Source organism: Lutra lutra, chromosome 13 (assembly GCF_902655055.1).
Source record: "Lutra lutra chromosome 13, mLutLut1.2, whole genome shotgun sequence".
NCBI lineage: Eukaryota > Metazoa > Chordata > Mammalia > Carnivora > Mustelidae > Lutra > Lutra lutra.
In genome coordinates this window covers 89,470,237-89,484,658 of record NC_062290.1, presented here as the reverse complement: position 1 = coordinate 89,484,658, position 14,422 = coordinate 89,470,237, and the positions used below count along the sequence as shown (strand labels likewise).

At 55.6% G+C, this 14,422-nt stretch overlaps 1 protein-coding gene across 1 annotated transcript in view; it reads right to left on the bottom strand.

Moving 5' to 3' along the window:
* Positions 1 to 1,830, bottom strand: part of PRRX2 (paired related homeobox 2) — a 42,847-nt gene extending 41,017 nt beyond the window's left edge. The window contains exon 1 of the mRNA XM_047700714.1: positions 1,326 to 1,830. Coding sequence (XP_047556670.1) covers positions 1,326 to 1,611 — 286 coding nt within the window. The 5' untranslated portion in view covers positions 1,612 to 1,830. The remainder of the gene's footprint in view (positions 1 to 1,325) is intronic.
* Positions 1,831 to 14,422: the final 12,592 nt, after the last annotated feature.

The following is a 14,422-nucleotide window of genomic DNA, read 5'->3' as shown; positions in this document are numbered from 1 at the left end:
CTGAACCAGCAGGTCCCCCACCTAAACCCTGGTCCAAACCAGACACCTTCCTTCTGCTTTTCCTTCAGGGAAACTCCAGCTCCCGGGGCGGAGGGTCAGCCGGCTTCATGCTCACCCTGGAGATGCCGGTCCACTGTGGCTGATGGGCAGCGGGCGCCCCTGGGAGGGTGCCAGTAACCACCGGACGCAGCTGGCACCAGCTGGGTACCGAGGCACAGCTGCGTGTCAGGCGTGCCTCACGTCCGCACATGCTCCTGGACCAGGTTTCAGATGAGGCTGAAGTCACCTCCGCTTTCCCTGCACCTTCTCTCATGTGAAAAGCAGGGCATGTGGCCAGCCAGGGGCTCTCTTGTCTGAGACCTGGAGGCTGGTGCAGGAAGTGGGGGTCCCCAGGAGTGGGAAGTGGTCCTCCAGGAGGCCAGGCTGCTCCCTGGGAGCTAGGGGCGGGGACTGTGGTGTCAGCCATCCTATCTCCTCCACAGGGTGTGGGTGAGCTGTTGGGACTCCTCTGACCCCCCAGAAACCAGCCAGGGCCTGGCACCTCGGCTTTATCTTCATCTTCTCCTGCTCTGGCTCCTCCTCCCCTCCCCCTTCTCACCAAGGACTCAGGCCCCTGTGATCCAGTGTGATTTTCTGGGGAAAAAAAAAAAAAAAGCCACTTGGGTGGGTTGTTTGTTTTTAAAGCCCTTTCCTGATGACCTTTAACCTCGGCAGAGGAGAGAGGTCTAGCTGGCTCCCTCGGCTTGGAAGATGGGGGCCCGGCATCCCTATCCTAGCCAAGGAACCCATCCGAGGACCTAGGAGTAGCTGGGGTGGGATGGGAGGCAGGCGGGCAGAGTTCGGACGGAACCCAGTTGTGTGACTTGGACGCTCTGGCCCTTGCAAGACTCGGTTTCCCTAGCTGTGCCGGGGCAATAATCACACCCACTTCCCAGGGGACTTGATCCGGCAGCGCGGCCCCGAGGGCTGTCCCCCCAGCCCCCACCCCGGGCACAAAGGCGGCCCACTTCCCCGCCGTTCCCACGACTCGCGGCGGTGGCTCTGGCCAAGAGGCGGCCGGGCCCCTCCCGGGGTTTGAGAGCCCTGGTGCCCGCCGCCCACGCGATCACGGGTCACGGACAGACGACCTCCACCGTCCCGCGGCGCGGCGGGGCCAGCCCAGCAGCCTCCCCCACCCAGCGGGTCCCGCGCCGCGCCCGCGCCCCGGGACTCTCTCCCCCCACCCCGAGCTCCCCCCACCGGCCGCCCCGGACCCCGCGCTTCCGTTCCCACGCCCCCGGAGCCCCGGCGACCCCGGCGCGGCCCCGCCCGGCGCCCGCACTCACCGTCCTGCGGCGCCGCCTCGCTGCCGCTGCTGCCCCCGGACGGCTCCCGCGCCGCGCCCTCCCGCGCCTCGGCCCTGGCCGCGGGGCGCACCGCCAGCCGCCCGGCCGCCGCCACCTCCTCCAGGTCCAGGAGGTGGCTCACCGTGAAGTTCTTGCGCGCCTGGGCGCAGTCGCCGGGCCCCAGCGCGGAGGGCGGCGGCGGTGGCGGCGGCGGCGGCGGCGGCGGCGGCCCCGGGCCCAGCGGCGGCTTGTCCAGGGCGAAGGCGGCGGCGGCCGCGCTGTCCATGCCCGCGAGGGCCCCGGCGTCGCCCGCGCGGGTGGCAGGCGCCGGTCGGAGCGAGCGCGCCCCGGCCGCCCCGCGCTCGGGCCCCGCTGCCCGCCGCCTCCTCGCCCCCCGGCTCCAGCGGCCCGCCCGGCGCTGACGTCGGGGAAGCAAACTTTCGCCCTCCCCTCGGCCGCCTCGCTCGCTCCAAGTTGCTAAAACTCGAGCTCCTCGGGCCACACGCCCCTTCTTGAAGCGGACCTCGCCCCTGCCTCTCCTCCTCCCTGCGCCGCGCCTCGCCCGCCCCCACCCTGCGGCTGCGGGGGGCGGGGAGGGGGTCCCGCGCCGAGTCCGGCGGGAGGCTGGGGGCGGGGAGAGGGGGAAGGAGGGGTGTCCTCCCTTCACCCCTCCCCCCCACATCGTAAGGAGTAGGAAAGTTCAGTGTTTGGGATTGGTTAAATCCCCCAACAAGTGTGTGTGTTGGGGGGGGTGGGAAGCGACGGTGGAGGGATTAGCAGCACACACACCCCCCTCCACTGCCCCTTCCATTCACAAATTCCTCCGCAAGGGTGAAGGGGGGCGACTCTGAGACAGTTGACAGCGGAGAGCCCAACTCCCAACTCCACCCTCATTCCCCCACGCACCCCAATGCCTTCCTCATCTGCCGGAAAGAAGCCGAGGTCCACCTTGGCCACTCTACCTGCCCCCCCCCATCCAGGAAGCAGCTCATTCTCAAGCTTCTGGGGTGTAGACACTGCGCGGCACCCCAACACACACCCCTGGTAGCCCACCTCCAGGAAGCTCCAGGCCCTCCCCAAGGAAAATCAATCTGGTAGGAGAGAGTTCTCCCCTCCAGAATTCCTAGTTTACATACAGAGAGGATAGACAGCCAGACGACAGCCAGACTGACAGATGGACAAGGTAGGAGAGAGGCAGGCTTGGGTCTCTGCTCTTGTTTTTGTTTTTCAAGGAAAGCGTGGAAAAGATGCCTCTGGTGGCAGAACTGAGACTGAAAGCCATCCGGTGCCACGGGCCCTTCCGCAGGCAGCTGCTGGGTGACCTGGCTCTGTCCCTGCACAGCCATTGTGTCGGAGTCACGGCAACAAGCCCACCAGGAGCGGGCCTTCAGGGTGTTCTTTCTGTGCTTTTGCACAGAGACCCAGCCCAGTGCCCACCCCTGGGAGCCTGCAGCCCAGCAGACTGGGTTCTGCATGAGTCACATTTTTCCCCCAGAGACAATGGAAAAACCCCTAAAATGAGGCTGAGTGTCCCCCAAGTGGTGTCGACCGGGGCAGTCCTCAGAGGTGCAAACATGGGCGTATTGAGGGCTCGGAGCTAATACGGTGTTTCTCCCTTGGAAAGCTGCCCCCTAGGAGTGCCCAGTGAGAAAAACCAGCGAAAGAAGGGGCAGTGCACACGGTGGGTGGAGAGAACCATTTTCTGAGGGACCGAGCAGAGTGGGGCAGCTACTGGCTCTGGGAACTGGCTGGGAGTGCCCCACCCTCCTGGATCGCCCACCAAGCCAAGAGTGGGGGCTCATCCCAGGAAAAGGGCTGCTGAGTGTCCCAAACAGCTTTGGTGTCAGAGACCAGGTTCCAGGCCCAGCTCTGTCTCATGCTGGCCTCCAGTGGGTCACCTTCCCTTTCCTGACCCCCAACTTCTCCCCCCTAGGTTGGGCCAAATGAAGTACCAGTCTCCTGGGCACTAGGGGGATTCTGCAGGTGAAATCTTGGACCCAGAGCCTAGAATACAGGGAGGGTACTGTCAGTATGGGCCTGTGGACCTGGGAAGGGCCCAGGAAATGGTCTATGTCCCATTCCCTTGGATGACAGATGAGGAAACTGAGGCAGCAAAGGTAGAGGCTCCTTCCAGAGCTTGGAGAACCAGATTGTTTTGTCCAAGCTCTTCCATTGAACAGGTGGGTAAAGTGAGGCCCAGGGCCGAGAGGTATAGTGAGTGGGTCTTAGTCACAGTGGCTTCCTCCATCAGCTTGGTCATTCACTCATCCTACACGTACAGAGAGGTTATGTCCTGGATCTCTGTACGATGATGATGGTCTGGCCCCAGCCTTCTGGTTTAAAATCCAGACCTTGATCTTCCTAGCTGTGGACCTTAGAAGTCTCTTTTTACTCTTCCTCTCAGTTATCTCCTCTGTAAAATGGGCAGTTAGGAGAATTAAGTAAGTTGATATAGATATAGATATAGATCGATGAATGGATCAATAGGTAAACAGATCGATCTATATATTGTGGGGAACCTCGCATGCAGTGAGCACTCAGTGTCAACAATTGTCACCTTTAAAACATTTATGCCAAGGGATGCCTGGGTGGCTCAGTCGGTTAAGCGTCTGCCTTTGGCTCAGGTCATGATCCCAGGATCCTGGGATCCAGTCCTGCATCAGGTTCCCTGCTCAGTGGGGAGCCTGCTTCTCTCCCTGCTTGTGCTCACTCTCTCTCACTCTCCCTCTGACAAATAAATAAAATCGTAAAAAACAAAACAAAACAAAAAAACCCCCACACATTTCTTCCAAGGAGTGGTGGAGGGCAGTGATAGCAAAGTCAGACTCTGGAGCAGCAGGGGGAGGGGACGGCGGGGGGGCATGGGTTTGGATGTTTTCCTGCCACTTACGAGCTGTGGCCTTGGGGAGGTCACTTACTGGTTCCCTCCGAGGCTGGTCCATCATCTGTACATGGGGATCATAAAGGGACCAACCTAGGGGCGCCTGGGTGGCTCAGTGGGTTGGAGCCTCTGCCTTCGGCTCGGATCGTGGTCCCGGGGTCCCGGGATCGAGCCCCGCATCGGGCTCTCTGCTCAATGGGGAGCCTGCTTCCTCCTCTCTCTCTGCTTGTGATCTCTGTCTGTCAAGTAAATAAATAAAATATTTTAAAAAATAAATAAAGGGACCAACCCAAAGAATTCCCGCGAGTTTGGCATCATCATCATTATTATTATTATTATTATTATTATTATTACTGCTGTTGCCCTTCGGTTGTTGCTACCTTTGCCAGTCCTGGGGCTGGGGGCCAGGGTGGTACAGGCGTGGCAGAGTGGGGAAGGAGAGGCATAGCCTCTTTCCAAAGCTCAGCCCTCGAGCAAGAGAGAGCTCCAGGCCCATGGCGGCGTGGAAACGCACCCAAGGAAACGCCAGTTAACCCCAAGAGGACAGAACTCATTACCCCAAAGGGATACAGCTAGAAAAGAAATAATTTCCATGGTCATAGAGATCAATGCTGTGATGCTAACTCAGAGCGGGGAATGAGGGATAAACAGGATCCCGGTTGGGAACCTCGGTTCCATGAGGGCTTATAGAACCAGGCCTGCTCCCGGCAGCTGGGATGGGGAGAAATAAAGGGGAGCAGAGATGATCCCTGCTCACCAGAGAAGATTTCATGGAGAAGGAGCTGATGCTTAATTGGTGGGTCTGTTGGAGGTGGGATCCTAGGTCTGACCATGAGTGGAAGTGCATATTTCGGGCATCTGAGTGGTTCAGTTGGTTAAGCCTCTGCCTTTGGCTCAGGTCATGATCTTGGGGTCCTGGGATCTAGCCCCACGTCCGGATCCCTGCTCAGCGGAAAGTCTGCTTCTCCCTGTCCCTCTGCCCCTGCCACTTTCTCTCTCTGTCAAATAAATAAATAAAATCTTTTTTTAAAAAGTGCATATTTACCTGAGTCTCAAAAGCTCATGTGCTTTAAAAAAGAGTTAATTTTCTTATCACAGAAATAAGATGCTTAGAGATTTTAGAAGATATAAAAAAATTAAGAAAATAAAAATCACATATATCCCATTGTAAGAGCTCTCTGACTCACAGTAAGTACTCAATATACTTTTTAAAACTTGGTTTAAGGTCATAAGAGACTCTTAATCTCACAAAACAAACTGAGGGTTACCAGGGGGAGGGAGTAGGGAGACGGTGGTTGGGTTATGGACATTGGGGAATGTATGTGCTATGGTGAGTGCTGTGAAGTGTAAATGTGGTGATTCACAGACCTGTACCCCTGGGGCTAATAATATATTATATGTTAATAAAAAATTTTTAAAAATTTAAAAAACCCAAGTTGGTTTAAGGAAAGAGATTGAGGATAATCGCTATATTTATTCAATATTGAAGGCCAAGGAAAGCAATACGACAAGGACAAGTAATGAACTAAAAATAATTTTCGAGGGGCGCCTGTGTGGCTCAATGGGTTGAGCTTCTGCCTTCCGCTCAGGTCATGATCTCAGGGTCCTGGGATCAAGCCCCACATTGGGCTCTCTGCTCGACAGGGAATCTGCTTCACCCTCTCTCTTTCTGCCTGCCTCTCTGCCTACTTGTGATCTCTCTATCAAATAAATAAAAATCTTTAAAAAAAATAATAATTTTCGAGTATATCTTTCTAGCTTATATCTATATTCTAGATAGACAAAGATCATCTTGTAAGTCAAGATATTCTAAGTCGAGCTACAATATAACAACCTTTTGTAAGTTGCTGACTGTGTCTCGTCCACCACTATTTTTAATGAAAGCCCAGGGATGCATCAGTCCCTACTGTTATATGTTCATACTTCTTTTCTTGATAATAAATACCTAGGATGTCTGGATATGGTAGGCTGATAATAGCCTCCCAAAGATGTCCACCTCATAATCCCCGGAATTTGTGGATTTGGGAGTGGATGGAATTAAACTTGCCTCTCAGGTGACCTTGAGTTAAGGAGATCCTTTTAGATTACAGGGTGTAATCACGTGGTCCTTTAAAGTGGATGAGGGAGGTAAGGGGGCCAGGGTCAGAGCCATACAATGTGAGAAAAACTCACTGGCTTTGAAGAAGGAGGAAAGCAGCCACAACTAAGGTGGGCAGCCTCGAGAAGCTGGAAAAGCAAGGAAACAGTCTTCTTCCCCAGAGCCTGTAGAAGGAAATGCAGGCCTGCCCAGCCCCACCTTAATTTCAGCTCAGGACTCTCTGATCTCTAGGCTGGAAAGTTAATGCATTTTTATTGGTTTAAAATACAAGGCTTGGGATCATTTGTTACAGCAGCAAATACAGAACTCACATCCTGAGTCAAAGATTCTGCCAAAGATTTAAGACTTTTGATCATTATTGTCAGATAGCCTCAAGAAAGGTTGTATCAATGTCTACTCCTGGGTCTCTGCGGCCCCGGTTAGCGTGAGCTGGTTTGTTTGTTTGTTTGTTTACAGCAATGTCTTTCTGGATTTATTGGACACAAATAAAACGTGCACGTGAGCAATATGTTCATGTTCTTCCCCGTGCAGCCTGGGGCTGGGATGGGTGCCTGACTCACACCAGCGCCATCGCTACTTCCAGCGCCTTGATGGTGTGGATCAGAAACTTCCGGAAGCCGCTGGATGGTATGCACTTTATTTTCTTGTCGCTCTTATAAGCCCATCTGGGCCTCAAGAACTGGCCCCCAGACTGTCTCTGAATCCTCTGGCCAGTGCCAGTTACATTTCATTTTGACTTATCAGTCTCCCTGGGACCAGATGAACTTCTTGGTTCTCTTTGTGATGATCTTGGACTTCACCACGGGTCCGAGGGCAGCATGACGCCTATGTGTTGATGGCTGCCCCCTCTGTAAGCAGGGCTGAGCCAGAGGGGTAATAATAATTTATTTTCAATTTTGAAAGGCATTTCCTGTTTCAACCTGCATACATTGAATTATTGCTGAAGGTAATTTTTTTTTAAGATTTTATTTATTTGTCAGAGAGAGAGAGCACAAGCAGGCAGTGTGGCAGGCAGAGGCAGAGAGAGAAGCAGGCTCCCTGATGAGCAAGGATCCCGACGCGGGACTCGATTCCAGGACCCTGGGGTCATGACCTGAACCAAAGGCAGCAGCTTAACTGACTGAGCAACCCGGGCGTCCCAAATTTTTGGTGTTTAATGACCCTTTGCATCTCTCATTTGTAAGATTTCTGTTCGTGGTCACTACCCATGTTTCTACTGCAATGCTTCCCTATTTCTCCTGGAGTTACATCAATGTCATTCTTTGGTCACAACAACCTTGGCAAGACAGTTGGCTGTCAATCACTCAAGGACCAGGCCCATTTCACAGATGGATAAGCAGAGACCAGGGATGACATGGAATCCTGAGGCTCTTCTGGGTCACCTGATCGGCCCCAGTGGCCACAAACCCAGGAGCCTCTTCTGAAGGAGACGGTTTCGCAGGGATGGCCCACAGAGCCACACAGGCTCAGCAGTGTTCACTCTTGCGCGTCTGGGGAATCGTAAACACCGCAGGCTGATGTGACTCAGACGTGACCAGGCATGACCGTGACAGATGGCAGGGTTCTGTAAATATTGTGTCAGGCTGCCATCACAGCGGGGCTCCCCGCGCATCCCGGACCCCTGTCCACCCCGTGGGAAGTACAGCCAAGCCCAATGGGGCAGGACATCTGGCTCTCTCCCTCAGCTTGCTGCCCAGACTTTTTCCCAAGCCTCAATTTCCTCCCTGGGGGGATCTCCCGGCCGGGATATCCTGCTGAAGTGACTGGTTCTCAGCTCTTGGCAAGGGTTGAAATATTATGCCCCTTTGAAAAATGTTTCTGCCTCACCTGTAAATCCAGAGAAAGAGACACTCTCCCTAAGAGAGGGGCTCACATTTCACGAGTGTTTCTGTGAGCCAGGCGATCTACCGACCACACTGTCTTGCAACATCCTCACAGATACCATGCCCAGAGGGGAAACTGAGGCTCAGAAAGCTTACACTCTGTGTCCCACTAGGTTTGTGAGGCTCTTAACCACCGTGACAAGTTGTTCTATGAGAATTTAGGACTAGGAAGTTTAGTGTTTCTCTTGAAGAATTATGGTCTCTTCTTAAAAAAGAAAACAACAAAACAACAACAATAACCACAAATATGGGGGTGCCTGGGTGGCTCAGTCGTTAAGCCTCTGCCTTTGGCTCAGGTCATGGTCCCAGGGTCCTGGGATCGAGCCCCGCATCGGGCTCCCCACTCAGCCAGAAACCTGTTTCTCCCTCTCCCACTCCCCCTGCTTGTGTTCCCTCTCTCGCTGTCTCTCTCTCTCTCTGTCAAATAAATAAATAAAATCTTAAAAAAACCACACACACACACAAACAAACAAAATAACAAGACCTGGTCAATCACTGCATTTCCCTTTTTGCCTTGCCTTTGCGAAGACAAAGTCACAGCAACTTTATCTGCCCCCTACGGCAAGTCAGTGTATTACCTTCTCTTCTCTTCTCCTTCCACATGGCATTTTTTAAAAAAGATTTTATTTATTTATCTGACAGAGAGAGAGAGAGATAGTGAGAACAGGAACAGGAGCAGAGGGAATAGGAGAGGGAGAAGCAGGCTTCCCACTGAGCATGGAGCCCAATGTGGGGCTCGATCCCAGGACCCTGGGATCACGACCCGAGCCAAAGGCGGGCCCTTAATGACTGACCCACCCAGGCCCCCCGTCTTTTTTTTTAAGGTTAGCCAAATGCAGTCGTGAGAAGAGGGGAAACAAGGAGCTTGACTGTGGTTGGCTGAAACGGAGGTGCCCCGTTACCTCCAGACCAGCTTCCATGTGGCCTCCTGCTTTTCCATTTCGGTTTTAGATTTGGGGGATGCGGTGAACTTGTGTTGGACACTTTCCAGTGGGGCCAATGGGTCCCTTCAGGTCCCTTCCCCTCTCTGGACTTGGGTTCCCTGGTCTGTCGGCCGGAGGCAACGACAGGGCCTACGTCACCGGCAGAGTGGGCCTGGCGTGTGGGAAAGAGTTGACAAACATCGTCCATGGGTGTGAAGAAAAGGCCCTGAAGGCTGACGCCCTGGGGACGTGCTGTCCAGTCGAGGAGCCCAAGCACCCCGGCCCTAGATAGACTCGGACGGGCCGCCCACCCTGTTACAACAAACACCTCTTCCAAGCCGTGGGCTCTGGACTGCTGGGACCCCGGGGACAACCAGTCGGGACCCCTGATGGAGAACTCCCTCTTGTTACAAGTAGAGAAACTGAAGCTCACAAGGGAAACGACCAATTCCAAACTGGGGACCCGTCTCTCGCCGCAGCTGTCTTCTGGAACACTGTCCTTCGCACGCCCGTCTTGCCTTCTCTGGGAGTCAGGGGAAGGATGCCGGGGGGCCGGGGGCCACACGCTGAGGCCCAGGGAGCCCTGAGCCTCCTTCACAAAGGCTTCCGGAGCCCTCGGGCCCTGCCCTGGCTCCCTCCCGGGCCCCGCACTACCTTGCTGTGATAACTTTGCGGTGGGTGGGGTGAGGCGTGTGGGGTTCCTCAGAGCACACAGCGTGGCGGGTGGGGGGGGGGGGGGGGACATGTGCCACGAAGGTGGGGCAGCGGGTGAGGACAAGGCGGGGACAGAAGGCAGAGAGGGGGCGGGGCCGAGGCTTTCAGCTCACCAGCTTAATTGAGGATATAATGGTTATTAGTATGTATAACTTGTTCTTGAACCCACGCCAGGAGAGTGTGTTCACAGCCTGCACAACCCAGGCAGGCGTTAAATAATTAAACCAAGGGCCTAATCGGCGGTGAAACTCCCCATGGGCTTCTACTTCCTTCGTTCGCTGATTGCTGATATTTTGGGGGTGAAATATGACCATTTTTACCATCAAAGAGATCAGAGTTCCAAAGGCAAGAAACGGAAAAAAGGGTGGGTTGGGGGGGGCGCACGACTCTGCCCGTTTTCTTTTCCTCTGGCTTAGTGGTCTGGTAAAGTTTCTTTAGACATGCAAAGATTTACACACCTTTCTGCAGGGAGCCTTAAATTACTCCCCCGGTCCCTCACACATTCCCCCTAGCGCGGGAACAGTAAGTCATTGAAGAATGACCAGACCTCCCCATAACAGCTCTGGCGGCCTTTGAGAAGGAGAATGTCTAATGACTTTTTTTGAAGTGGAGGTCAAGGTTTTTTAAATAAAACAATCTGTATTAACGCAATTTCCTTTTTAGCTGTAGCATTGGATTCCCTGCCCCCTTTTTGGGGGGTAGGGGGGAGGCAGGGGTGGGGAAGGGCATCATTTTTCTCCTGCCAGACAACATGTCCCTAATGAGATACATTTATTTAAAACTCTGTATATCATCACCCTGTCAGGGCCGGCAAGAGGGACCCCGCCGCCGTCTCCCTCTGTGTTTGTTTCAGATTAGCGGGGCCCCTGATGGCCTGTGGGCCACGGTCTCCTGCTCCCTTGGAGTCTTGACCAAGTTGCATTTTGTGCCCCTGACCTGCCACCCCACCCTCATCGAGTCACCCAGATCTCGGTACAGCCCTTCAGCCTCCTTGGGTCCGTTCCCTTCCCCAACACACCCACCTGCCTCTCCCCAGGCTCAGGGCTGCTTGGCTCCTGGAGGCCTTCCTGCCCGCATCAGGTGGAAATACGGAATTCCAGTCCCAGCTCTGCCTTCAACCCTGCACAGTTCCCCCAAACCTTCCCTTCTTCATCTTCCAAATGGGGCTGACAAAAGCAATCCACTCTCCCTCCCGCTGGTGTGACCCCAAGACTGTAAGAAGGTTCTGCCGGGCGTCCCTCGCATGTGCTTGGTCTCCAGCTCCCAGTACGTGTCACTTGTAGCCGCGGCCCATGGTCACCACCACTGTTACCGCTTCCCCAGACCTAGAGCAGAGGCTGCGGGCAGGATAGGCTGGTCCCCCCCACCCCAGCTCACAAGCCAGCTGCACCTGAATGCGGGGCTCAGTACCCCCTCTGACATCTTTTCATTGAGTGCCTTCCGGTGCTGGGGCCGGGCTTGGGCACAGGGATAGAGCAGTGACCCAGACAGCCCAGAGAGAGAAGACAGAGAAGCAGCAAGATCTGGGGCTCATAGGATCATGGCCAGGAGGAGGCAGGGAGGGCTTCCCAGAGGAAGGAGCACTGAGTGGACTCCTGAGGCACAAGCAGGATCCAGCACAAGAAAGGGGGCTGGGATCTAGGATACCCTAGCAGGGGCTCCAGCCTGTGGGGAGGACCCACAGAGCCTCCCACCCGACTGGTTCCAAGGGACCTGGGCCCTGCAACAGCATCCTTTTTGGTCTCACTGTGACTCACTTTCCCCTCCCTGCCAAGCTCTTGAGCTTGAATTACATGATCAACTCCCCTGCATGCACCGAGGTCATGAGACACCCCGTTCCACAAATGTGTGCCTCGCTCCTTCCTGGGCCGGCTCTCAGGGATGGGCCTGGGGCTTATCTGGGGACAGGCCGGTTCCCACCCTCAGGGTTCACAGCCTGCAGAGGGAGAGGGAAGTGGATGTTGGATGTGAGTAGGACTTCAGCATCCTGAGGTGGGGTGTGATCAAGGGATGCCCCCCCCAACACACACACTATGTGGCCTATAGGGAAGAAGCTGGGTTTGGGGGTAGGAAGGGAATTACCCCGGAGTTTGCCTGCCGAGAGCAGGGGACCATGTTCTCTCGCTATAGCCCTGGCTGGCAGGAGCCTCTGGGAGCCTTGTTTGGGTCTGAGGGCTCTGGGATCTGACAGGAAGGGGTAGGCTTGAGACCAGGGGCAGGTTTAATGAGCCAAAGTGGCAGAAAGAGGGGACAAGGCCCTTGGCGATGGCTCAGTCATGGGGTCAAGGGTGGGAAGCTACCCACGCATCCCCACACCTAGGAGTACCCACTCTGGCCCAACTCAGGGCAGGGGCCTGGGCCTGGAGCGTCCTGCTCCATAGGGACAACTGAGACACCGCAACTCCTCTGCTCCTCCCGGACCCAGGGAGCTTCCTGCCAGCCTTCCATGCGGCTGCCTCTTCAGAGCCCAGCCCCATGTCTGGCACCGGTGAGCGTGAAATAAATAGCCACTGAATGAAGTAAGAGCCATCAGAGGGGCCCGCACAGCCCATCTAGATGGCATCCAGACAGGCCTGAGTTCGAGTCCCTCCTCCCGACACTGCTATTCACGTGCCCTGTGACCTTAGGCCAGTCCCTTCCCTCTCCTCTGTAACTGCGGGATCCAGGCTTCAGGGTGTGGGGACAATTCACCCCACAATGGGAGTTTAAAGCAGGCCAGGGCCTTCATAATTGCTGGCTGCCTGAGGGACTCTTGGCCTGGTGTGCTGATTTCTGGAATCCTCCGGAATTACTCTCTTGGTCCACAAAGTGGGCCTTTACCTCTTATCCCAGCTCACACCTCCACAGCCAAATCTCAAGGCATAGCCTGGTCCCACACCCCTTCTTCCCTGGCTCTCCCACCCCATCTCCGTCTCAGACTTCATTACTGTTCTCTCCCCTCGGTCTGTGTCCCCGCCTGTGGTTTTCTCTCCGCCTCTGCCAGGAATCCTGTCCCAGAGGAACAAGTACTCCAGGGCTCAACTCTGTTCCTTTTACGTGGTGAGATGGGAAGAGGGAAGGAGGGAAGGAGAGGGAGAGAGCGGGAGAGAGAGAGAGGGAGAGAGAGAGAGGAGGAAAAAATCAAAGCCCACATATTGGTTCCAGATGTGGTCTTCTCTCATAGCTTTCTCCAGCAATTTAATTAAATTCCCCCAGACAGCCAGGAGGGTTTCTTAATGATCAAATTTCCCGGCTCCCCTCCTCGAGCGGGCCCACTCTGTCTCCCTGACGGATGGCCGACCAGATTCTTCCTGCGTCTGCTCTGCCAAGCACGGCCAGTGGGGGTGGAGTGGAGGGCTTTCTGGGGGGGGGGCATGAAGGATGCTGTGCCCGCCTCTGCCCTCCCTCCTTCCCCCAGGGCTCTGAGCCCTCCCTTGGCAGAGCCTGACCACGCCTGGCTACAATGGCTGGAGGGGGCCCACTGGTCCCTTCCTTTGAGTTCTCTGTCTCTGGGCTGGCCTGCCAGGAACTGAGGCCAACTGGGCACCAGCCGGCCTCAGATGGGACAGTCTCTGGGATCAAGACTCTGGGCTCATGGACCAGCCAGAGATGGGGCAGGCTCAGACTTCCTGGGGACCTTCCCCACACCCCATTTGGCTCAGAGAGGGCAAGGCCTGGGCCAAGACCACAAAGACCCTCTTGCCAGAGACAGGAGAAGCAGAGGCAGGCTGACCAGCATTTATAAGGTGAGGATAAGCCAGGGAAAGGCCTGGGTGCTATTTCTTGGGATGGTTCCCCCATGGAAAGCTAAAGGTCACTTTCAGTAGGCCCCCGATTTCTGGAGCAAGAACGCATGGAGTCAAGCCCCAAGACCACCACTGTCTTGTGTAGATGGGCCAGTGAGGCTGAGAAAGGGCCAGGCCAGAGCCTGGGCCCCAGAAGGCCTCCTGTCTTGGGGTGAGGGGCCTGAGGGACTGAACATTTGTGTCCCCCAATTTCATATGTTGAAGCCCTAACCTCCAAGGTGATGATGTCAGGAGGTGGGGCCTTTGGAAGGTCATGAGGTTCGATGAGGTTCGATGAGGTCATGAGGGGGAACCCCCAGGATGGGATCCGCGCCCTTCCAGGAAGAGGAAGCGCCATCAGCGGCCCCCCAGGAAGAGGGGAGCCCCTAGCAAGACAATGGCCAACTACCAACTGAGAGGTGAGGCCTTGGGATGAAACCTGCCTTGCTGGCATCTTGACCTTGGACTCCCCTGCTTCTAGAACTCTGAGGAATAAATGGCTGTTGTTTAAGCCCCTCAGGCTATGGTAGTTTGTTATGGCGGCTGGAGCAGCTAAGACAGGCTCCAAGCGCCTTCTCAGCCTGTCCGCCTGGGCTTCTGAGGCCCTGAGGACTCACCTCGTCTGGAAGAGTCTGGCACCAGGACTGCCTGGCAGTGTATGTGTGGAGCGGGGACCATGTCAGGGAGCTGGCTGCCCTTGGAGCAGGGGCTCTGGCCAGCAGGGACAGGGTTCCTGGGAGTCAGGGTCCCCAAAATGCTCCTCAAGGCCTCAGAGGGGAGCAGATGGAAGGAAGGAGGGGACAGGAGAGTCCTCCCCAGCCCAGCCAAGATCCT